General features: G+C 26.8%; 6 protein-coding genes and 1 long non-coding RNA gene across 15 annotated transcripts; 3 read left to right on the forward strand and 4 right to left on the reverse strand.

Moving 5' to 3' along the window:
• The first annotated feature begins 160 nt into the window (after window positions 1-160).
• On the forward strand, window positions 161-4614 carry LOC117204952 (Y+L amino acid transporter 2). 5 transcript variants are annotated; one of them, XM_033442900.1, is made up of 12 exons: window positions 161-338; window positions 506-665; window positions 963-1148; window positions 1303-1525; window positions 1612-1727; window positions 1964-2089; window positions 2248-2392; window positions 2461-2584; window positions 2659-2859; window positions 3252-3401; window positions 3695-3872; window positions 3993-4070. In XM_033442900.1, exons 3-12 carry the CDS (start codon window positions 968-970, stop codon window positions 4052-4054), a joined length of 1506 nt encoding a protein of 501 aa, XP_033298791.1. In that variant the 5' UTR covers window positions 161-338; window positions 506-665; window positions 963-967; the 3' UTR covers window positions 4055-4070. The 5 variants fall into 5 exon arrangements, with proteins under 5 accessions (XP_033298791.1, XP_033298792.1, XP_033298790.1 ...); XM_033442899.1 differs by lacking the exon at window positions 161-338 and adding an exon at window positions 344-439; XM_033442902.1 differs by lacking the exon at window positions 161-338 and adding an exon at window positions 360-439 and having other exon boundaries at window positions 506-541.
• Window positions 4615-4840: 226 nt separating this feature from the next.
• On the reverse strand, window positions 4841-6904 carry LOC117204956 (V-type proton ATPase subunit F). 2 transcript variants are annotated; one of them, XM_033442908.1, is made up of 6 exons: window positions 6886-6904; window positions 6591-6650; window positions 6441-6522; window positions 6178-6260; window positions 5751-5873; window positions 4841-5347 (listed from the first exon to the last, which is right to left on the reverse strand). In XM_033442908.1, the coding sequence occupies exons 2-6, from the start codon at window positions 6642-6644 to the stop codon at window positions 5318-5320; spliced, it is 372 nt and encodes a 123-aa protein (XP_033298799.1). In that variant the 5' UTR covers window positions 6645-6650; window positions 6886-6904; the 3' UTR covers window positions 4841-5317. The 2 variants fall into 2 exon arrangements, with proteins under 2 accessions (XP_033298799.1, XP_033298798.1); XM_033442907.1 differs by lacking the exon at window positions 6886-6904 and adding an exon at window positions 6741-6827 and having other exon boundaries at window positions 4849-5347.
• LOC117204950 lies at window positions 6809-10921 on the forward strand. Of its 3 annotated transcripts, none has more exons than XM_033442895.1 (8): window positions 6809-6889; window positions 7467-7630; window positions 7791-8003; window positions 8138-8353; window positions 8483-8691; window positions 8790-9124; window positions 9211-10503; window positions 10591-10790. In XM_033442895.1, exons 3-8 carry the CDS (start codon window positions 7869-7871, stop codon window positions 10788-10790), a joined length of 2388 nt encoding a protein of 795 aa, XP_033298786.1. In that variant the 5' UTR covers window positions 6809-6889; window positions 7467-7630; window positions 7791-7868. The 3 variants fall into 3 exon arrangements, with proteins under 3 accessions (XP_033298786.1, XP_033298785.1, XP_033298787.1); XM_033442894.1 differs by lacking the exon at window positions 6809-6889 and adding an exon at window positions 6994-7381; XM_033442896.1 differs by lacking the exon at window positions 6809-6889 and having other exon boundaries at window positions 6994-7630; window positions 10591-10921.
• A 361-nt stretch (window positions 10922-11282) lies between these two features.
• Window positions 11283-11808, reverse strand: LOC117204957. Its single transcript, XR_004487162.1, has 2 exons — window positions 11731-11808; window positions 11283-11632 (listed from the first exon to the last, which is right to left on the reverse strand). It is a non-coding gene; the product is annotated as an uncharacterized LOC117204957 (long non-coding RNA).
• A 1512-nt stretch (window positions 11809-13320) lies between these two features.
• LOC117204951 (aspartate--tRNA ligase, mitochondrial) lies at window positions 13321-15962 on the reverse strand. The gene is made up of 10 exons (XM_033442897.1): window positions 15864-15962; window positions 15523-15771; window positions 15072-15440; window positions 14826-15002; window positions 14574-14753; window positions 14399-14506; window positions 14126-14323; window positions 13818-14030; window positions 13573-13756; window positions 13321-13499 (listed from the first exon to the last, which is right to left on the reverse strand). Exons 1-10 carry the CDS (start codon window positions 15936-15938, stop codon window positions 13339-13341), a joined length of 1914 nt encoding a protein of 637 aa, XP_033298788.1. The 5' UTR covers window positions 15939-15962; the 3' UTR covers window positions 13321-13338.
• Window positions 15963-16635: 673 nt separating this feature from the next.
• Window positions 16636-17656, forward strand: LOC117204955. The gene is made up of 2 exons (XM_033442906.1): window positions 16636-17255; window positions 17367-17656. The coding sequence occupies exons 1-2, from the start codon at window positions 16840-16842 to the stop codon at window positions 17587-17589; spliced, it is 639 nt and encodes a 212-aa protein (XP_033298797.1). The 5' UTR covers window positions 16636-16839; the 3' UTR covers window positions 17590-17656.
• A 481-nt stretch (window positions 17657-18137) lies between these two features.
• Window positions 18138-21118, reverse strand: LOC117204954 (ADP-ribosylation factor GTPase-activating protein 1). Of its 2 annotated transcripts, XM_033442903.1 has the most exons (8): window positions 20711-21118; window positions 20364-20645; window positions 19880-20091; window positions 19623-19737; window positions 19450-19539; window positions 19165-19224; window positions 18770-18945; window positions 18138-18659 (listed from the first exon to the last, which is right to left on the reverse strand). In XM_033442903.1, exons 1-8 carry the CDS (start codon window positions 20768-20770, stop codon window positions 18452-18454), a joined length of 1203 nt encoding a protein of 400 aa, XP_033298794.1. In that variant the 5' UTR covers window positions 20771-21118; the 3' UTR covers window positions 18138-18451. The 2 variants fall into 2 exon arrangements, with proteins under 2 accessions (XP_033298794.1, XP_033298795.1); XM_033442904.1 differs by lacking the exon at window positions 19165-19224.
• Window positions 21119-21387: the final 269 nt, after the last annotated feature.

A 21387-nucleotide genomic window follows, 5' to 3' on the forward strand; every position in this document is an offset into this window, starting at 1 on the left:
TATGATTATGCCGGTTACCTAATAACAACGGAATTTGTTATGTTAATACATAATTTTCTTTTTGTCATAATGATTTAGCAATAAATATGAAAAATTAAATTGTAAACGTTATACAATTATGTTAATATTATGTGATTTTAAAACAAATTGCATCAGATATCCCGTATTGATTGCTATTGAAATATGTATGTAACACGCAGAGTACAAATTCTACAGCTGTTAATATATCAGTCATGTTAAATAACAATTCAATTTTTACTTAAATACTTTTATAATATTTATCTTATTCAGAAAATTTAAACATAAAATTACACGAATCTTGCAAATCAACCTTTAAGGTACTGTAAAACACGTGTTCTCTTCAATAAATAACCTATATGTACTTTTGGTTCAATTAACAGATATTAAAACGAAATTTTTCGGATAAGCAATTAATGCTGTATTGTGTTAAAATTAATTATCATATATTTTTATAAATAAAATTAACAAACATTTTTACTTTTAGATCATGCTCGTCCAGAAAGGAATTCAGAAAATTGATGTATACAGATAATAATTAAAGTTTACATTTTATATTGCACATTGATTTATCAGTTTTCTTATATTAGAAGCAGAAATTTTAGTACTTTATTTTACTTAATTTCAAAAATTTAACTTTCATAAAGGTATACTAGTTTTTACTAATAACATTGAAAATAACAATTTCATGAATTAAAAAAAAAAGTATTTTCTTAATCTGTTGTTTTAACAATCTTTACGTATTTGTTACTAGTTTACAATACAAACATTCAGCATTAAATATTGTTAGAAATATAAAAATTTTTCAGTAATATTTTACCTATATAAATATTAAATTAGAGCAAAATATAATTCATTATATGTATGATAGATTGATATTAATTTTTTAACACATATATGCATATTATTCTTAATATTTTGCTTATTACATTTGTTTCATATAGGTAAAATGGTTTCTCAAATATTTGATGAATCTCCAAAAGGAATGCAATTAGTTAATTCAGATGATGAATCTCAGACTCATATACCAACTAATAAACAAGTTGGTGGTACTAATAAAGTACAAATGAAAAAACAGCTTGGCCTTTTAGAAGGAGTTGCAATTATTTTAGGAATTATATGTGGTTCAGGTATGAACTTATTGTGATTTATATATTATAGTACGTTCCAAATGTCTAATAATTTTCTAAAATTAATTTCTTATATCTTTGTCTAATTTGTAGTTACAAAACTTTACAAACTATAACTATAAATTTTTAATAGAATTAATTATTCTGCTCGTAGGTATTTTTATTTCTCCAAAAGGTGTAATCATAGAAGTAGGAAGTGTTGGAGTTTCTTTAATTGTTTGGGTTTTATGCGGTTTACTTTCCATGGTGGGAGCATTATGCTATGCTGAATTGGGTACTTGCATACCTCGTAGTGGTGGAGATTATGCTTATATTTATGAGGCTTTTGGTGATTTACCTGCTTTTCTATATTTATGGGCAGCTAACTTAATTTTTGTGTAAGTTACATGCATAAAATTTTATCAGTGTTATTTATTGCCACAGGGGGAGTGGAGGAGAAATAATGTTATTTCTGCAATTTCAGACCAACTACAAATGCTATCATGGGATTAACTTTTGCTGAATATGTTTTAAAACCATTTTTTCCCAATTGTTCTATTCCAGATAATAGCGTACGTCTACTGGCAGCAGTTACTATTTGTAAGATGTTTTTCTTTGCACATAAAATGCAGCTATTTTTTTCTTCAGTCATATCATATCATTCATTTATACTATAGGCTTTTTGCTAAATTTTTAATTCTAATTTTATTTAATCATTCATAGATATTTGTAGCTCTGTATCATCATTATCTTTGCTCAAAGAATATTGTTTCTATAATATTTTTATGAAGCAATATGATTGATTTATCATTTCTATAATTTCAATGTTTTAACAGGTTTACTTACATTCGCAAATTGTTATGATGTTAAAGAAACATCTAAAATGCAAAATGTATTCATATTTGCTAAAGTTGGTGCATTAATAATTATAATTATTGCTGGGTTGGTTTGGATAATGTTAGGTAAGTATAATTTTAATATACGGCTAGGTATTAGTATTATTAAATCTTCAAAAAGGATATAAATTTTTTTATTATGGACTCAACTTAAATAACTTTGCTCTTCTTAAAATTCTTCTTTTAATAATTAGCTATATGTATGTATTAATAATTTGTTTCAGGACATACAGAAAATTTTGAAAATGCCTTTGAAAATACAATCACGGATCCTAGCAAAATCGCAGTTGCCTTTTGTTCTGGTATATTTTCATATTCTGGATGGAATTACTTAAATTTTATGACTGAAGAATTGAAAGATCCTTATGTGTATGTAGTATAAAGTAACATAGGATCATTTTTTTTTTCAATAGTGAATAAATAATTTTATTTTACAGAAATTTACCACGAGCTATATACATATCACTACCTTTAGTTACTTTCATTTATGTGTTGGCAAATGTAGCTTATTTATCAGTTTTAACACCAACTGCAATGATTGCCTCTCATGCAATTGCTGTGGTTAGTATTATTTTCTATATGGTGATTTTATTGAAAAGATGTATAATTTAACTATTGAGACAAATTTTTGTTAGACTTTTGGAGATCAACTTCTTGGTGTGATGGCATGGACAATACCTGTAATGGTAGCTATATGTGCATTTGGAGGATTAAGTGTTCATATTATGACATCGTCTCGAATGTGTTTTGTTGGTGCTAGGAACGGACATTTTCCTTCAATGTTAAGTCATATTAATATTTCGAGATTTACACCTACACCGGCCTTAGTTTTTCTTGTATGTATATACAGGGTGGTTAGTAACTGGTGGTACAAGCGGAAAAGGGGTGATTCTACGTGAAAAAAGAAGTCGAAAATATAGAATAAAAATTTTCTTTTTTTAATTTTTTTTTTTTAATTTTTCCATCGAGATAACGATCTACAGTGAGATCCGTTATAACGTACCGCACGCGTACCGAGCGAAAATTCAAAGTCGATTTTCTCGAAAACAAAGCCTCAAACGAAAAATTTTTATTCTATATTTTCAACTTCTTTTTTTCGCGTAGAATCACCCCCTTTCCGCTTAGCTTTCCACCAGTTATCAACCACCCTGTATATGAAATATATATTGTATTACATATTCCAAATTAATGTTCATTGAAATATAAATATTTCCTTTTTTATTTTTAGTGTATATTATCTTTAGTAATGCTGTGCACAAGTGATATTTTTGTATTGATTACATACTGCAGCATAGTCGAATCATTTTTTATAATGTTATCAGTATCTGGTGTTTTATGGCTTCGTTATAAACAGCCCAATATGAGTCGACCCATTAAAGTAAGTAATTAGATATTAGGTTGTCAAAAAAGTTTCTTTCGTTTTATAAAGAAATAATGGATGCACAACATTTTTCGTTTTATATTATTTTATCGAATTACGTATAATCCATTTTGTTCTATCAAAATAAAGATCACAACTTTCGACAGATTAGGATTCATGTTTGTATAAAGATGCGTTATTGTAAAAGACGTGTCTGCAAAAGAAAGACACTTTTCGGACAACCTAATAAATAGATATTACTTCAAACTCTCCGGAAATATTTTGATTAAAATTATAAATATATTTTTTAGATGCCTTTATGGATTCCTATCACGTTTGTATGCATATGTGCATTTTTAGTATTTTTTCCTTCCTACCAAAGACCATACGAAGTTGGAATAGGTGCCTTAATAACTTTATCTGGAATTCCAGCTTATTTTATTGGTGTTAGATGGAAAAATAAGCCACTATGGTTTCGACAACTTATTCGTACGTAATATCCATATAATATATTTATCATGTTATAAATCTTCCACAGACACATTTTTAATTATAATGTAATGTTAACTTTCTTGCATTTCAATAATTTTATGACATTTGCTTTTACAGTTGAAATTACTTATACCGTTCAAAAATTATTCATATCTGCCACCGAGGAACGGGATCATTGATTTACATAGTACGAATATTAAAACAGTTTGGTGTTGCATTGAATTTTGACATTTTGCTTTAATATACATGGTACTAATTTGCATATTGCTAACACCACATAACTGTGTTCTTGGTAAACAGAAGTTTACAGTATATATGTAAGATAAACGCGAAATTGCTCTCTAGAGTGTAAGATTAATTATTTATATGTGTTATTTACATTGTATAATTAACAATTATTATTTATTTTGAGAAAATCATAACCATTTTAATCTCTTACATATAGAATGATAATTTTGGTCTTCTAATAATCGCATAGTATTATATGCGAATATTGCTACAAAATCTATCTAGAAGTGATGATCTATTTTTACGAGTATTAATATACATATTTTCTAATCTTTATTTAATAAATTAAAAAAATAAACATTATTTGTATGAGTTAATCATTAAATTTAAATAATTGTGTTGAAGATATTAAGCATATTATTATTACACTGCAATGTATAGCAATGTAAACATACATGTTAAGATTTTATTAAATAATTTTAAAGTAATAATAATATGATATTTTTCAATACTTTCAAAGTAAAATATGATATATAATAATATTAATCATAGCTTCCATGATACAGATAATCCATAATAAAAAGTTTGATCAAAGTTTTTATAGTATTGTGATAAAATAATTTCAAAAATAAATTATATAGATAAAAGCTGATATCATTGTTTTTAATTGGAATTAGTAAAAAAAATAATATGACAATAAAATTTTCTGTCTGTTAGAGAAGGACAAAATTTCAACACATTTAAATACATATATTCTAATTTTGTATCTCCTGTCATTTATCTGTTTAAATATTCATTAAATACATGAAATAACAACTTATTAGTAAATAATATACATTCATGCACATTAATTTTCTATTACATACATTAATGAAACTGATATTTTTGCTGTCTTGTAATGAGCTTTAAATACATTGTTGTTTATTATATTTATTTACATAATCAAAAAATTCATATAAGCAACGTCTTAGTAGAATATGCTTCTTTTGTTTAACAATGATTTAAAATTTAAATAATACCAGATGTCTGCACAGAACAAGATTTATACACACATTGTATAAAGAAATTGAAAAATTGGTAAATTTTTGAGATGTAAATAATGGAATGTTATACATATTTCTATTTTTTCTATGTAATCTATAATGTCAGAACAGCCATTACATACAGATATTAACAAATACCAAAGAGGTCGTCAAATCTTTTTTATACACAGATTAATGTATATCTTCTGGATTAAACATTCCCTGTAAAGTAAAATTAGAATATCTAATTAATTGGTAAATTTAAAGTAGGTATGGTAAGTGGTTTATATGGATATTGTTTTTAACATAAAACAAAATTTTTTGCAATAAAATACTATTTATAGATCAATTTATTGATCTATAGTTAGACTATTTATAGAATAAAATACTATTTATAAATAATCAAATATATAATTACAAAGTTATAGCAAATTGATAGTTTCTCTTTAAATAAGTTTACTTTATGTATAATGTTAAAATACATATATTTTTTCATAATATTAGTATAAAAATAAAATATTACGATCATTATCCATAATTATATACAGTGTATGAAGAATTGATAAAAAATAAATAAATGTGATGATTATTTTTATACTAATAATTATAAGTACTACAATCTTACCTTAGCACGCCTTAAAATAGAATCCTTACTGGCATCATATGGATGGTCTTTACTTGGAATTTCTAATACTGAAGGTATGGGTTGTGTGTGGCTATCAATTACGTGACGAATCATTTCAGCAACCTTAAAAATACATTATCAAAGATATATCAATATAATCATGTTATTTAATAATAATTTACTAATAAATATGACTTTAGTTGAATATTATATACAACAAAATTTTAATTCTATTAATTACAAAGCATAGATAATCTTATTAATAAATTGTATTTATTAAAACTTTATTTTTCAAAGAATATTTTTTCTTATTCTTTATTTTATATAAAGAGTATATAAAAATATTACTCCTATTTACATTATTAAAATACACCACATTTATTTTTTAGAATCTTATTGTTATTTTAAGGATAGATATAATACTTACATTTTGATTTATAAGTATAATATCAATATCATCTCGTTTAATGAAACGTTTAAACGTATCTTCTATGTCACTTACAGCTGTATCTGTAAAGAAATATGTAAATGCTACAGATTTAAGAAACTTTTAAATAATAACAATTCGTTTGATAAACATTTTAATACGAAGTATAGAATATTTGAATACAATATTTGAATACAAGCACAGAAAAATATAGATTTTCATATTTGATTTTTTTTTTAATTGAAATTTGGTTACATACATACTTTTATCTACGACCATAAAATTGGGTTGTCGATGTTTATTAATTTCACCAACCCCGCCCAAAAGAAATCCAACACAAGTATCCTAAAAATGAAACTTTTATATATATATACTTTGTATATGAAATAAACTTAAATATACATTTCAATTACCTCGTCTCCGATCACAGCAAGAAGTTTCCCTTTCCCCGCTGAATGTAAAGCCATTATTATCGATAAATGAAGAATAACAGAGCAAATTTAAAAGAATAATTGTTAATTTAACAAATCTTGACGATACATCAGCTGACAAGTCACACCTACGTGCTTAAGCTATGTACTAGAATATCACGTGTCAAACTTGTCCAATCGAAATAGTACAGTAAATGGAAGGGAGGGAGGAGTACTGATCAACTTTAAAAACAGCAAATTCTGAAATAGGCTGGCATTTGGCATACTATATACCTACATATGTACGTACCAGTGTAGCCAGATATCCATCATTCCTTTATGTCTTTCCTACGTTATCGATCGAAAAAGGATGTAAATGTAATACATGATAGTAGATAGTATGCACTGAAAGATAATTTCTAAACGTGCAAACTTATAAGATACTGTTTTACATATATCAAACTTTTCTACTTATCAAGCTAAGTTTTCAGTAAAATGGTTCTTTTTACCATTTCATTCACTAGCGTACGAGGATAAAAACATATAAATTTATTAAAATGAAATTAGAAGAATATATTGATAAAAAATTCAACCGAAACATATGACAACTTTAGTTAGATAGTTTCTCTATGCGCGCAACGCGTAATGTCTAGGGTTATGTTTCTGTATGTGTTAGAGCACACATTAGTGCTATGTGTATTTGATACTAATTATATATGTAAATTGAAAGACGGGAAATTGTATTAAATTGTATAGTTTTATGCATTGTTTTTCGTTGTATTAAATATGTAGAAGTACGAAAACAAGTTATCATTAAAGACATTTCTACAAAACTCGATATACGACTCCACCATTATTATTACTAATTATGTTATTTAGGTTATTATGTTATGGAACTTATAAAGTCGTTAAATAGTTGTGTATTTTCGTTATTGAACACAACGATAAATATGCAAACTCATAATATATATATCAGTTTGTGTTAAATGTAAAAAGGAGTGTGCTGGCTAATTATCGTTTGCTGTTAATAAAATCTCTAACTTGTAAGTCATGATTATTACAATGAGCATAACCCTAAGTAAATATCTGTATTGATAATTTAGACGTGTTTTCTTATGTATGAAATGACTTCTATAATATTTGATCCTTAATTAAGTAGCATAAATATATTTTTTAATATGTATTTTCAATATTGTATTTTAGGAATTACATTTTCTTAACATATGTACTTGTTAGCTGAGATAGTATAATTACCAGTTAATATACAAAACGGTAAAAAAAATGTCATTTGTGAATGATGTTAATATCTACAAAAAAATGGTTTCTCAAGAGATCATACAAAAACCATGTACTATAAATGAAACTTCAGCAGAATTTATGGTTCTACCCAAATGTGAACACTCGGAAGAAACATTGGTAATAAAATAATTAATATTTCAACAAATATATATCTTATATTATTACATATTACATCTTACTACATCTTATATATATATATATCTTACATATTTTCAATTTATTTTATTATTAATTATCAATATTATGTATAGATTGTTGGTGAGGAAATAATTGTAGATGAAAACATAGATATTAATCAAATGTCAGAGGAAGTAATTTGTAAACAGAAAGATACTTCTGAATATTTTGAAGAAAGTATGAATACAACAATGTCTGTTGAATATGCGGAAGATGCTATATCATTATCTGGAGAAAATACACCTAGACAAAAGTGGCTTTCAAATGATGTCAATAAGGAAGAATTGTTGGTAAATATTAAATGTTTAAAATTTTATGATAAAAGATCAGAATACATTGAAGTGATAAAAGCAAAATAATGAAATCGGTAAATTCTTCTTTTATTTTAGTATGTTTTGTTAATTAATACGATGTGATAGCTTTCAGAATCAGAGGAAAGTGAAGCAGAAACATATAATAAAGTAATAATTGATGAGCAAGATGGAGATGAAGAAACAATAGCCACATTTGTAACTGCCGCTGGTCAACAATTAGCATTATATGCGGTTGAAGATTCAGATGAAATTTTTGCTGTAGCAGTTTATGACGAATCTGGTGAACCACCAACAAATTTTCAATTTCTCATGAAGTATGTATATTTATGCATATATTACATATCAGATACAGTTAATAACAGACGTAATTCAATAATTGCATGTGAAAATAATAAAATGATCATATTTACAGATCAGATGTTGAGAGATTAATAGGAGAAGGCGCAGTTAGAACTGTTAAAAAACCAACACAGATAAAAAGACAATTATTGACTACTGAGTCACCAATATTTTTTCCTAAAAGTGAACCAATAAATGATATGTCAATGGATAATGAAAATAAAATCATGTCAAATGAAAATGAAAGGATACAAGAAAAAGAATATATATTGGAAGAAAATTCAAATTTAATGAAACATTCTAACTTAAATTTAGGTACAAAACGAGTTTCTAACATTATATATGCAACAGATGAAAAACAACCAGATGTAACATATTTAATGATGGATGATTGTTCTGCAAATATGGGTATGTATCTAAAACTGGTAATTATTAAATAATATCTTGATATAACGAAATTTCAAATATTACAAAAATATCTAAATTTTTAACAGATAATTCTGAAGAATATCAGGAAGATGATAAAAGTGACAGTGAACTTGTAGAACAATCAACTGTGCAATACATCTTATTCGAAGGTGATCAATCTGATTCTGAACTAACATTCGATGAAATTCACAAAACTCTTCAAAATTTGAAAGCAAATGCAGCAAAAAAGCAAATGAATAAAAAGATCATTAACAGAGATCAAAATAACTTTGGAAATCTCAAAGAAACGGAATATGAAACTTCAGTGTATCAAAATTCTAATGTGTCTAATAAGATGTCTAATAGTTTAACAAAGAGAAAATTCAATCTGTTAGATAGTCAACAGGAATTATTGGAGACATTAGCAAATTCATCAGCAGATTTAATGCCAAGTAGTACAAATTTAGATATATCAAATGGTTCGATTGAATATACGTCACCCGAGTCGTCACAAATACAGTACAAAACTAAGCGATCCCGGAAACAACAATTAATTTCTGTAAATCGCGAAGATTCTGAAATTATTATACAACCAGCATCTCTTGTAACTGAAGAAGACAATAATGTTAGAAAAAGAGTAAGACGGAATAAAAGAGTAGCTCATTCTAGATATCGTCAAAGAAATACCGACTCGAAAAGAATGAAAAAGGTCAAGCGAAAAGAAGTTGAAATTATTGAAATTGATATTGATGAAGAAGAAAGTATCCTGCAGTCAGAACGGGATGTTGTTGAAATAACTATAGATGATAGTAAAGATAAATATTCTAGCGATAAAGAAAATGAAATTATAATGGTTGGAGATTCCGATGACGAATCTCAACAATCCAATTCAAAAGCAATTTTATTACAATGTCAACATTGTTTAAGAAATTTTAGACAACAAAGAGCTCTAGAAACTCATTTGCGAGTTTGTTCGAAATCACCCTCTAATACAATACGGTTTAATGAACAGAAATTGAAACATGCAAATGGAACGACTGAAGATACTGTTAAAAAACAATACGCTTGTAAAATATGTCAACAAAAATTCGATGTAGTGGTAGCGTTAGCCCGTCATGTACGTTCAGAACATTCTCAAAGAAAAAAACGTAGATTTAGTAAACTATCAGTCGAACGACCATCCATAGAAATTAAAGAAAAGAAGGAACACATTGAGCCAAAAAAACAGACTATAATTAAAAAGATTAAAAGGAAAAGAAATCAAAGACCAAAATGCACCTGGGAGGTAAAAAAATTAAGTTGTTCTGATTGTGGAAGGTGGTTTCCCAGTGCTGCTTTATTAAGAGCACATTGTTTACAACATGGAACAAAAAAATCTGGTATGTTATTTTTAATAATTATTTTATTGATATATGTATAATAATTCATTATGAGAACATTAAATAACTGAAAAATATTTATTACAGAACAACAAATACGCAGATGTCAGATATGTAAGAAATTAATTAGATCTAGATTACTTTTTGTACAACATTTGAAGAAACATAGAAATTTACAAAAAAATATAAAATCCGTACCGAATATTCAAAAGAAGTTACACACAACTAGGTCAGTGACAAGTAAAATTACTGCACTCAGAAAACGGGGACGTTCACGAAAACTTTGATCTCTTCAAATATCAACACATGAAATTTGTAGAAATTGGTGATATATGACAGATACTGCTGCTATTTCTTCTAATGTGAAATATGTATAATAATATGTTCATACTTCCAATAAAAATTGGAAATATTTATATGTTCATTAAAGAAATATCTTACAATTACATTAGATACCTAGTTAAATGTATATATCGTTTAGATATACCGTGTATATTATGTATAATTTAACTATATATTATAACATTTGCAGCTTAACTTTTACATTGACTAAAAGATTGATTTTACCCAGTTTTTTTGATTACGCAACTCTTTAAGAAACATCAAGTGCCGAAAATTAATTAAATTTAAGCAAAATGTTGAAACATATATTATTATATGAATAAAATGCTTAAACTAAATTACATAGGTCAGTTTTTCTTTACAAATTTAACCAAGGATGATTTATCATATTTAAACAATATTATTGATTACTGTAAATAAAATAACTGTATTGAAAGTATATATATTCAATTTTATTTGGATCATAGACTCGAATAGAGTAAACATGTTTATGCATTTTTTTAACCTTAAGAAAAGCAGAATACCAAAGTTTGAGTATTTACTTTGATTACAGATGAATGAAACGTATGAGATTTTCTTATAAAATTAATGTCATAAAGTAATATACATATAAATGTTCATATACACTACTACCCGCTTAATGTACGTTGGTTGGGTTCACGTGGTGAATATTATCTAGAAAGGTCTAGAAAGGTGCTTTTTTCAGTACGTTCAGCTCAGTTTGCATTGGGAGCGAGAGTGAGACATATTTACGGCAAATGAACATACTCGCTTTGGAGAAGCAGTCCTAAGAATTGATGAAGGTGATTATAAGAACATTAATCGAGGTAAAATATGAGTGAGTGAATATAAGAATATGTCTAAAATATGGCAAAAAAAGCGAACATTAAGTAGGAATTATTATAATACGAAGATCACTGATGAGTATGGGAGGAATTTAGCCAAAAATACGCTTCACAAATTATCACCTCTAGTGATCAAACGATCGAACTATATGCACAGTTCTTCCTACAATGTTTTTGACGGGAGAAATGTGCGTATGCATAGCAAGAGGTGAAAATGTATGTTAGTATCAGATCGTACGGAACTGACCAAAAATACGCTCTATTGCGAACTCTTATCACCGATGAATCAATGCTCTTATAGGTTTTGATCGTCATTTTCAATTTTCGTATGAGAGGAATTGTTTTAGATCTATCGATTAATTAACGGAATGAAATTATTATAAAAGTACGCGATTACACAAATTGTTATACAGAAAATTACGAACTCATTGTAGAATTATACAATTCTTATAAACTTACAGATTGAATTGAATAAAATAATTTTATTTTGCAAATGAATAAAATCCTCAAATCCTTTCCAATAAGTTTCCAAAAGTTTAACGAACAAGTTATAAAAAACGACGAAAGAGTTTGAGAAAATTGATAAGTTTTGATAAATATTAAGAGAATAAAACAACATAAGAGGTATTTCGAATCTTTTCAAATTCTTGAAAACAGGTAATTTTCTAAGGACATATGAGAATAAAAAATTTATCAGCTAAAATAGCGATTTTGTATCAGGAAAACATGGTAATAGGAAGTGGTACAATTCGAAAATAACATTACATTCCAGAAATTTTTTAGATTATATTTTTAGGTTCTTGAAAAAATATTTCGTCAAAATCTCGATTTTATAACAGGAGAATATAATATTATAAGAGGCAGCACTATTTCAATAATACTTGGAATTTGACATCACATCTCGGAATTTTTGAAAACTATTTCGCGGTCGTTTGTTATACTTTACCTCTTAAAGTTCCACGCGTTCTTAAATATTTCCCGATTGCATTTTTTGATTTTTTGTTTTTATGGAATTGGAGAGTGACAAGGACAAACAACAAGATTGTAAAATGCTGTTAAACTACGGTCTGATTTATTGAAACTATTTCTAAATACATTCATATAATTATCTTACAACAAATAATCTCATTTTTTATTGTACTGTATAATCATTTCTAATAATCGTTGTTGCTAGTTGTATCCTTAGTATCCTTATTGTTATTTCTACAATACAAAGGAAAGGAATTTACTTCTAATATTTCATTAAGTCTTCAAGTAATTTTTATATTTTTTTACCCTTATCCTTCGCCGATCGTCAATACGAATTTCCCTTCTCGTCGTACATATGCACATTTCTTTCACCCAGAGCATCGGAAAAGAAATGTGCATATAGTTCGGGCACTGACCACTAGAGGCCCTTATCCTTAGTTCACATTGTTTGATTGACTTTGTTAATATTACATTAGCGTTTTCCCTTTTCACTTTTGCTGTAACGACATAGATTTTATAAGTATAACGATTTTTAAACAAATAAAAATATCGGATATATTTTATAAAATATACAAAAATTATTGAATAATACTTTTTGAAGTGAATATGACCAGCTAGCCTCTTATAAATATTTTTACAATAGAGTAAAAAATACAAAAGATACTTCTTGAATATTGTTTTATTTGTCTACCGTCTGTATGTTATAGAATCTTTTTATTTCCTCAGAAATGGGAACTGGAGCTCCTGACATTAAATCTCGACCTGTAGTAGTTTTTGGAAATGCTATCACGTCTTTTATATTTTTTGTGTTACAGAGCAAACACATTAAACGGTCCAATCCTAAAAATCCAATTTATTTGTTATGATACTCCATTGTCGGATATAGTTAATATTTGAACTAAAAATAAAATACCTATAGCAATTCCACCATGAGGTGGAGCACCAGATTCTAAAGCATCAAGTACATGCATTAAGTGTGTTTCATCTATATTTAGCATCTTAAATAGTTGTTTTTGTAATTTTGAGTCATGGATTCGTATCGATCCTCCTGCGATCTCGAAACCATTCATAACCAAATCATAATGCAATCCTCTAACCTATAAAAGTATTTCACTTATTAAAATACTATTAAGCTTATTAATTAATTAACATGGGTACCTTCAGTGGATTGTTCATAAGATATTGCATATCATCTGGATGAGGTTGCGTGAATGGATGATGCATAGTTTCTAATGAATTTGTTTCAGTATTAAACGAAAATAAAGGGAAATCAGTGATCCATAATAATTCATTCCTACTAGTAAAGATTTCTTGACCTTCACTTTCTAAAAACTTTGTAAATTCAAGACGTACTTTTCCTAATAGTGATTGCTGTAATTTTAAGTTTGATATTAATATATATAACTGCTTGATGTTAATGTATCATTAATAAATGTAGAAAATATAATTAACAGATTAATATTTACCGTGTTTACTTTTTCTCCACAAGCTAAAAACAGTACATCTCCTTTTTTTAAATTTAACTTTTGTTGTACATTTCCATCAATAATATTTGTTATTACTGGCGATTTGTTAGGTATCTTTGTTTGTATTAATTTCACAGAAGGGAAATAAGTACATTGTAGTTCAGATATAGTATCTTTGATAGATTTTGTAAGAAAATCCTAGGGTATACAAAATATGTTATAAATATAAAAATACCAAAAATCAAGGAAAATATAAATAACTTGTAAACATACATGTTTTTGGGAAAAAACTAGAGCATAAACTTCACGGTGTTCATTTTGTTCCATTTTTAAACTTTGTTCTAATACTGAATGATCAATTAATTCCGTCAGTCTACAAAGCTGAAATATTAATACTATTTTTGAAATTATTCTTCGAATTTAAATTAGAAGCATATTTAAATCTTACTTGTTGTGGTATTCGTAAATCTGGTTTGTCTGTACCATATAATTCCATTGCATCCTCGTATTTTATGTGTTTAAAAGGAATAGTTAATTCTCCTGATTCTTGAGGCCAAGAATATGCTAATAAGTTTTCAATTAACATCATTATTCCTTCACAATCAACGAATGACATTTCAATATCCAGCTGTGTAATAACATATCTATGAGTACTAAATGATTTTATATAGGATATATATCTGCAAGTCAAAAATTATACCTGTGTAAATTCAGGTTGTCTATCATGTCTAGGCTTTTCATTCCTGTAACATCTTGCAACTTGAAAATATCTATCAAAGCCACCAACCATTAATAATTGTTTAAATTGTTGGGGACTCTGTACTAATGAATAAAATTGATCCAAGAGTTTTGTTGGGACTATAAATTCATGTGCTCCCTATGTTAAAAAAAAGAAGGTTTAAATATCTTGGCCATAATGTTTTTAGTACCATTCTGATATACATACTTCAGGAGTATTTTTAAATAATGTTGGAGTTTCAATATCGACAAAATTGCATTCTTTAATTAGGTATTCTCTCATCTTCATTATCACTTCTGAACGTAATCTTAAATTCTTTTGTAATTCAGGATATCTTAATGATATGTATCTATACTTCATTTGTACGTTTTCATTTGCCTTATTATAGTCTCTAATAATAAATGGAATATTTAAACTTGCTATGTTTAAAACTTTCAAGGATTTTATTTCTACTTCAATATCTCCAGTTCCCATGCACTTATTCTTTTGACCCTCTGGTCTTTTTAATACTCTACCTTCTATGCTCAATATACTTTCAAAGGTCAAATTCCTAGCCATTTCTTGTAAGTCCTTTCTCTAACATAACAGATAGTTTATTTTTAATATCAATATATATACATATAGTATACTTTATTGGAATTTATATCCTTTAACTCACATGTTTAGGTATAATAAATTGAGTAGAACCATAAGAATCTCTCAATATCAAAAATTTGTCAGCTCTTAAAAATTCTAACCACCCACATAATTGAACATTCTCTCCTACATTTTGTAGCCTTAGTTCACCACATGTATGAGATCTTGAAACAAATTTATTAACTGGTTGCACATTTTCTTTTATTCTTTGTTGTTTACCAGCTAAATTATGTGTATAATTTATACACATTAAAGAATGTTTTGTTATAAGCTAAAAAATTTTATATTAAAATATTTATAAATATTTTCATTTTTATATAAATTAAAATATATTCTATGAACTTAATAAATATTTGCACTCACTTTTTGATGATATAGACGATTCATAAATAAAAAGTTAAAAAATGGCATTTTTGATACGATACAATTACGAAGCATTTTTATAATAAACAAAAATATGCGGTTTATAAATATATATATTGTAATGAAAAATATTTTTTTTTCTAAACTTTTTCTACTTTGTTTTTGTTGTTACATATCCATATAAATATTAGTTTTTGTTGTTTTATATCTGAAAATTAATTATTGAATATACATAGTTTTCATAAAAATACTATGCCTTTTGCGTCTATCAGAAGAAAGTTCGCGGGACAAGAGGAGCAGATAGTAAAATAGCCTATGAAATATACGAAACATAGAGTTAAAGATTTACAGAAAGTATCTGCTAGATCACAGCGTTCTATGGCTAGTGACAATAGCGTAACAAATACCGAGTTAGTGAGTAGCAAACGACCGATTTGTAAAGGCTACCTTACAACTTACGACATTAAAAGCTTTACATCTTACATCTATATGACTGTGTTTTTGATAGACTCAATACAATTACTTATTTATACATACATATAAAATAAACACACTTGTTTCACACCTACAATCAAATAAAATCATACAGCAATGTGCGACGATAAGCAAAAGAGGAAGGTATCTACTTATTCGTAGGATAGGTTAAAAGGAATAGGTAGTAGGAAATCTAGTAGAAAGAAAGCTGAGGAACTAGAAAGATATAAAGGATATAATTAGGAAAGATATAATTATAAAAGTTCATAAATTAATACCCTTAATTAATTTTTTTTACTAATAAAAATTTGTTCGATCTATGGATACATGGCGACCTCCAGCGTGATCAGAAGTAACCAATTAGACTTGCACTATTTGTCTAGCCATCTTTCCCTAGAAACATTGTTTTCATCATCAATCAGTGTTTGGATATATTAAGACAATTACAATACATTAAAGTCTGTACTTACGTTTTCAAGCAATATTTTAATTAAATATAAAAATGAATAATCCTAAAGAAAGAAAAGCTATAGCAGCAAAAACTATAAAGCAAAAGAATAATGAAAGTGAAGCAACAAGTAGCAAGATGATAACAGTAAACCAACAAAAAGCGAAATCAAATAAACTGTGGACTAATAATGATAAAAAAATATTGTTAGAAGGTTTAAAAAAATATGGGACCGAAAATGTTGAAGCTATATCAAAAATGTTGCCAAACATGTCTTTTGAAGATATTAAATGGAAAATAGCTGAATATTCTGAAATGGCAGAATATTTATATGAACATGAACTAATAAACAACTGGATGAATTGTGGAATGTTTGAACCTGGGGATAGTCTCATCCCAGAAGCATTATTATTTATACATTTATTTGAAAAGCATCCATCTCCTTCAGAAGCAGAAGGTTTTAATTTCAGGTATATATGAATAGTTTTATTTATTGATAATAAGTTATTGACTACTTTATAACAGTTTATATATAATATTAATAAACTCTGTTTATTGATAATTGTACGTAATTATTGTAGAGCAATATATAATTTTCTTTATCGCTCAAGCCTGGGACCAGTATCATACTTTGATCTATCACCAAAAGATAGAGATTTACTGTGTATTTTGCTATCAAGACTAGAACGCAAGATATGGCCAAAATGTGAGAAAGATATCTGGGAATATGTTGGTAATACTTACAATAAAAGACATATTAAAAAAGTATATCCAGGAAAAAGGGTCCCAGGTCAACTTTTATAATATCATAGTTATAGTTTTTTTATACATTCATGTGTAATGATAATATTTAATAAATATTAATAATGTGGAGGTGCTTAAAGTTTGGATACATTTTCTGCTGTGATAGAAAAAAATTTTCTTTATTTATATATAACATAAGCAAGTACAAATTTTTATCCAATAGAGTAAATTGATTTATTTTATGTGACAGAAATCTATTGTCTTAAAAATGTATTAAAGATTACCTCATGTAAGTTATATATATAGAATAAAATAAATGTTTATTTTAAGAGATGTTATTTTGTATTGTAAATAATTATAACCCAATGTAATAATATACATTCATCTAATACATATCATAATACAAAATAATTGTTTTGTATCTTTTTGAAGAGAAGTTCTTTGTAATATATCTTTTCCATCTATTTTTAGCTCAATGAATGTATAAATTACATAAGAATGATGATATAGTACATTAAACAATATCATATATATTATTTGTGAAAAATATAAATGCATAATAAATGAAAATTAATCGAATAAAGTGAACAACACACAATAACAACATATCTTTGCACCTTAATATGCATTAATCATAAAGCAAAGTTTGAAGTACATTAACTTGCAATATGTGATATTTATTTACGCTTTCTAAAGCGTACAATGTGTACACTCTTGCACGTATACACTAATCGTAAATGATTACTCTTTTATATGTATCTACATATATTCGTAACATTAGAGAGGTAAAATACAGAATAAAAATAATTTCATTTTAATAATTGCTGTTACACTGCTTTATACAAGTTCAAAATCTTTAGGATGGGCAAGATATTCGAAGATTTTGAACTTTGATAAAAATTTCCTAATTAATAAATAATGATTAATTTTTTAATATTTCCCATGCATCATCTTCAAGTTTTGAATCCCAGTTAGATGCATAATGGTCCGTACTAAAGTTGATTAATACTTCGTCTTTATCTTTTGATTTTCTTGCAACTGGTTTAGGATCTGTTATTTGGTTATTTTGTTTTGTCTCATTACCCCAATCCCATTCACAATTGGAAGAATTTGCAGTTGATACATTGGTTCTAAAATAATTTAAAGTACAATTAATTTATGAAATTGCATTGATTATAATCATTTAAATTTAAAATGTTTATGTTTTATAATAGTTTCACTAGAACTACAATTAACTTACTTGGACTGCGATGTTTTCATTAAAGATGTTTTTTCAGTAGAATGATGCTGGGTTATATCACTATTTTGATAAGTAGTGGAAGAACTTTGATAATGTTCCTTTGAGCTATATTGATTCTGTTCAACTGAATTTGTTCCTCCAATATCACCCCATCCTCTTCTCCCTAAATCTCCAACCTATTGAAAGATATTTAGGAAGTTTAATAATTAATTAGTTTATGGATTTATTGTTTAATTACTTAATTGGCTTAAAGGAATTTAATTATTTAAAGAAAAAATAAAAATTTGCTTGTTCTAATACAATATTAATTACAATTACAATAACATATCAACCAAGAATTAAATTATCTAGTTAATAAGTACTATTAATCATCATTTTAATATACAGCTATGTACCTTAGCAGCTATACTATTAGCTTGAGTTCCAACTTCTTCCCAAAAAGTACCATCACGTACCTAGCACAAGCAAAATAAGACGGAAACGAAAAATTTAACTGAAAGTAATATATATTTCACTATACATAAACATAATACTAAATACAAAATAAATGATCATTATTAACTTTCTTTTGTCACTAAATTATAATTTAATAATTTCTTTTACAATAAGAAACATAAGACAAATACAAATATAAGTATGCATATATCTATATGCAAATGTAAATAAATAGATATAAATACCTTTTGTATGGCTAACTCTCCAGTTCTAATGGCATTTTCTGTAGCTTTACTTGCTATTTTTGATGCTGATGAAGAAAGTATTGACCAGCCCTAAAAAAGTGAATGTTTACTGCAGATTTCATATATATCAACTGTACATGTTAATTATAATTAGTTATCTTAAGCATAATTACACTTGCTAAAGAGGATACTGCACTGTCAAAAAATTCTTGCGATGAACTCCTGGGTGGTGGATTCATTTGATAACCAAACCCTCCATATTTACCACCTTGACTAGGTGGAATATTACTTTAAAAATATTCATTAACTTTTATATTATTTATATTTTATATATATTAATTATTGTATTACATATTTTATTATAGTTATAAAACTAAAAATAATAAAATAAAATAATAATAATAATATTGATATAAAAAGTAAAACTTACTCTGGACGATTAGCATTTTCATTTTGTTTTCTTGCAAAAAAGGCTTCTGTCTGAGACTTACAACTATTTGAATTAAAATTTTGATAAGAATTTAATGTATCACTTTGATATGAGGAATACTCTTGTTGATTTTCTGAACACATTGAAGATTGAAAATCCTTAGCTGTGGAGGTAGTTGGATTCCAGCTTTCTCCACGTGCCAATGTTGCAACCTAATTATTTATGTAACATAATATTCTATGTTGTTTATTTTTTTAAAAAGACATTAAACATGAGTAAAGTTATGTTTCACATACCATCACATTTACTTAAATAATGTATAGACTAATTTAAATAATTATTTCAAGGATATAAAATTATACATAACACCTAATTATACATAATGTAATTAAGAAAAGTTTGGAAAAGTTTAAGAAAAGAATTGTTCATGCATTATAGTAGAAAGCACAAAATGTTATGATTAAAAGCAATATATTATATTTACCTTATCTCTATATAATGCTGCTGCTTTAGTATTATACTTTTGTGTTATTGACATATTATCGTTCCAATCCGGTTGTGATTCAAAAAATTCACGAGCATTCTTGTTTCCACCAATTCTCATTTTTTCTAACTCTGAGTCTTTCCACTTATCCATGGAAATGGATCTGACAAATGACAAATGAACACCAAGTCCTCTGTGTTTGCCTGAACATTCTAGACAAATCCATATACCATATGTGACAGAAACCCATTGAGGATTGTGAGTTCCACATTCAAAGCATTTCTGCAAAATAATAAAATTCAATTAACATATGGAATATTATGAAGAAAATAAAATTAATGAATTACATTGTTCTCATCTTTTGGCTTAAGCCCACTTAGGATTCTTCGAGTTCGTGGACTAGCCATTATCTCCAATCTCTGAAACTCAAATAAAAAATCGAATCCAATATTTAATTTTTAAATTAAAAGTCCACCATACTATACTTGTCGTTAATCCCTTGACGGTAGTAATCCCAATTTGTCATAGACGAATAAGCGAATAAAAAAACCAATTCCGATATATATCAATTACTTGATATGTATTTTAAATTTTATCATATGAGTAAAATAATAAATATATCATTTATATACAACCAAATTGAACATAATGTCATAAAGTTTATGGAACTGATCATTTCATTGGATATTTCATCTCATATGAGAGGAGAGTACCAACAAAGCAATGGGCAATGACTAAAAATTCAAGTACGCGTGTTTCTAAAATATACCACAACCACTATAGAGCGCTTTATACCAACCACATTCTTTTATATTCAAAAATAATGGTAAAGTGAGATAAAGGTATTTTTATCGACCAGAAAACCGTTTCTGCATCTATTAAATATTATTATTTTTAATTAACGTATATTGTTCATGTTCGTGTAAATCCGGAAAAATGTAGATAGTAAAATGTACAAATTACACGATAACAAACTTATAATTATTTTTTATTTTATTACGAAATATGTAAAATAAATTATAAA

Source organism: Bombus bifarius, unplaced genomic scaffold (assembly GCF_011952205.1).
Source record: "Bombus bifarius isolate JDL3187 unplaced genomic scaffold, Bbif_JDL3187 scf7180000007984, whole genome shotgun sequence".
NCBI classification, from domain to species: Eukaryota; Metazoa; Arthropoda; class Insecta; order Hymenoptera; family Apidae; genus Bombus; species Bombus bifarius.

Bases quoted from the DNA above. Each gene is read 5' to 3' on its own strand.
- LOC117204956 (XM_033442908.1), bottom strand. From the start codon at position 6,644: ATGGCTTTACATTCAGCGGGGAAAGGGAAACTTCTTGCTGTGATCGGA. The intron at 6,261-6,440 runs GTATGTATGTAA...ATTTCTTTACAG, and splicing joins TTTTATGGTCGTAGATAAAA to ATACAGCTGTAAGTGACATA. The intron at 5,874-6,177 runs GTAAGTATTATA...TGTATTTTTAAG, and splicing joins TTATACTTATAAATCAAAAT to GTTGCTGAAATGATTCGTCA.
- LOC117204952 (XM_033442900.1), top strand. From the start codon at position 968: ATGGTTTCTCAAATATTTGATGAATCTCCAAAAGGAATGCAATTAGTT. The intron at 1,149-1,302 runs GTATGAACTTAT...TTCTGCTCGTAG, and splicing joins AGGAATTATATGTGGTTCAG to GTATTTTTATTTCTCCAAAA. The intron at 1,728-1,963 runs GTAAGATGTTTT...ATGTTTTAACAG, and splicing joins ACTGGCAGCAGTTACTATTT to GTTTACTTACATTCGCAAAT.
- LOC117204950 (XM_033442895.1), top strand. From the start codon at position 7,869: ATGTCATTTGTGAATGATGTTAATATCTACAAAAAAATGGTTTCTCAA. The intron at 8,692-8,789 runs GTATGTATATTT...TCATATTTACAG, and splicing joins AATTTTCAATTTCTCATGAA to ATCAGATGTTGAGAGATTAA. The intron at 9,125-9,210 runs GTATGTATCTAA...AATTTTTAACAG, and splicing joins TGATTGTTCTGCAAATATGG to ATAATTCTGAAGAATATCAG.
- LOC117204955 (XM_033442906.1), top strand. From the start codon at position 16,840: ATGAATAATCCTAAAGAAAGAAAAGCTATAGCAGCAAAAACTATAAAG. The intron at 17,256-17,366 runs GTATATATGAAT...TAATTATTGTAG, and splicing joins GCAGAAGGTTTTAATTTCAG to AGCAATATATAATTTTCTTT.
- LOC117204951 (XM_033442897.1), bottom strand. From the start codon at position 15,938: ATGCTTCGTAATTGTATCGTATCAAAAATGCCATTTTTTAACTTTTTA. The intron at 15,772-15,863 runs GTGAGTGCAAAT...AAAATTTTTTAG, and splicing joins ATCGTCTATATCATCAAAAA to CTTATAACAAAACATTCTTT. The intron at 13,757-13,817 runs GTACCCATGTTA...ATACTTTTATAG, and splicing joins TTATGAACAATCCACTGAAG to GTTAGAGGATTGCATTATGA.
- LOC117204954 (XM_033442903.1), bottom strand. From the start codon at position 20,770: ATGGCTAGTCCACGAACTCGAAGAATCCTAAGTGGGCTTAAGCCAAAA. The intron at 20,646-20,710 runs GTAATTCATTAA...ATTATTTTGCAG, and splicing joins AGCCAAAAGATGAGAACAAT to AAATGCTTTGAATGTGGAAC. The intron at 18,946-19,164 runs GTACATAGCTGT...ATCTTTCAATAG, and splicing joins CTAATAGTATAGCTGCTAAG to GTTGGAGATTTAGGGAGAAG.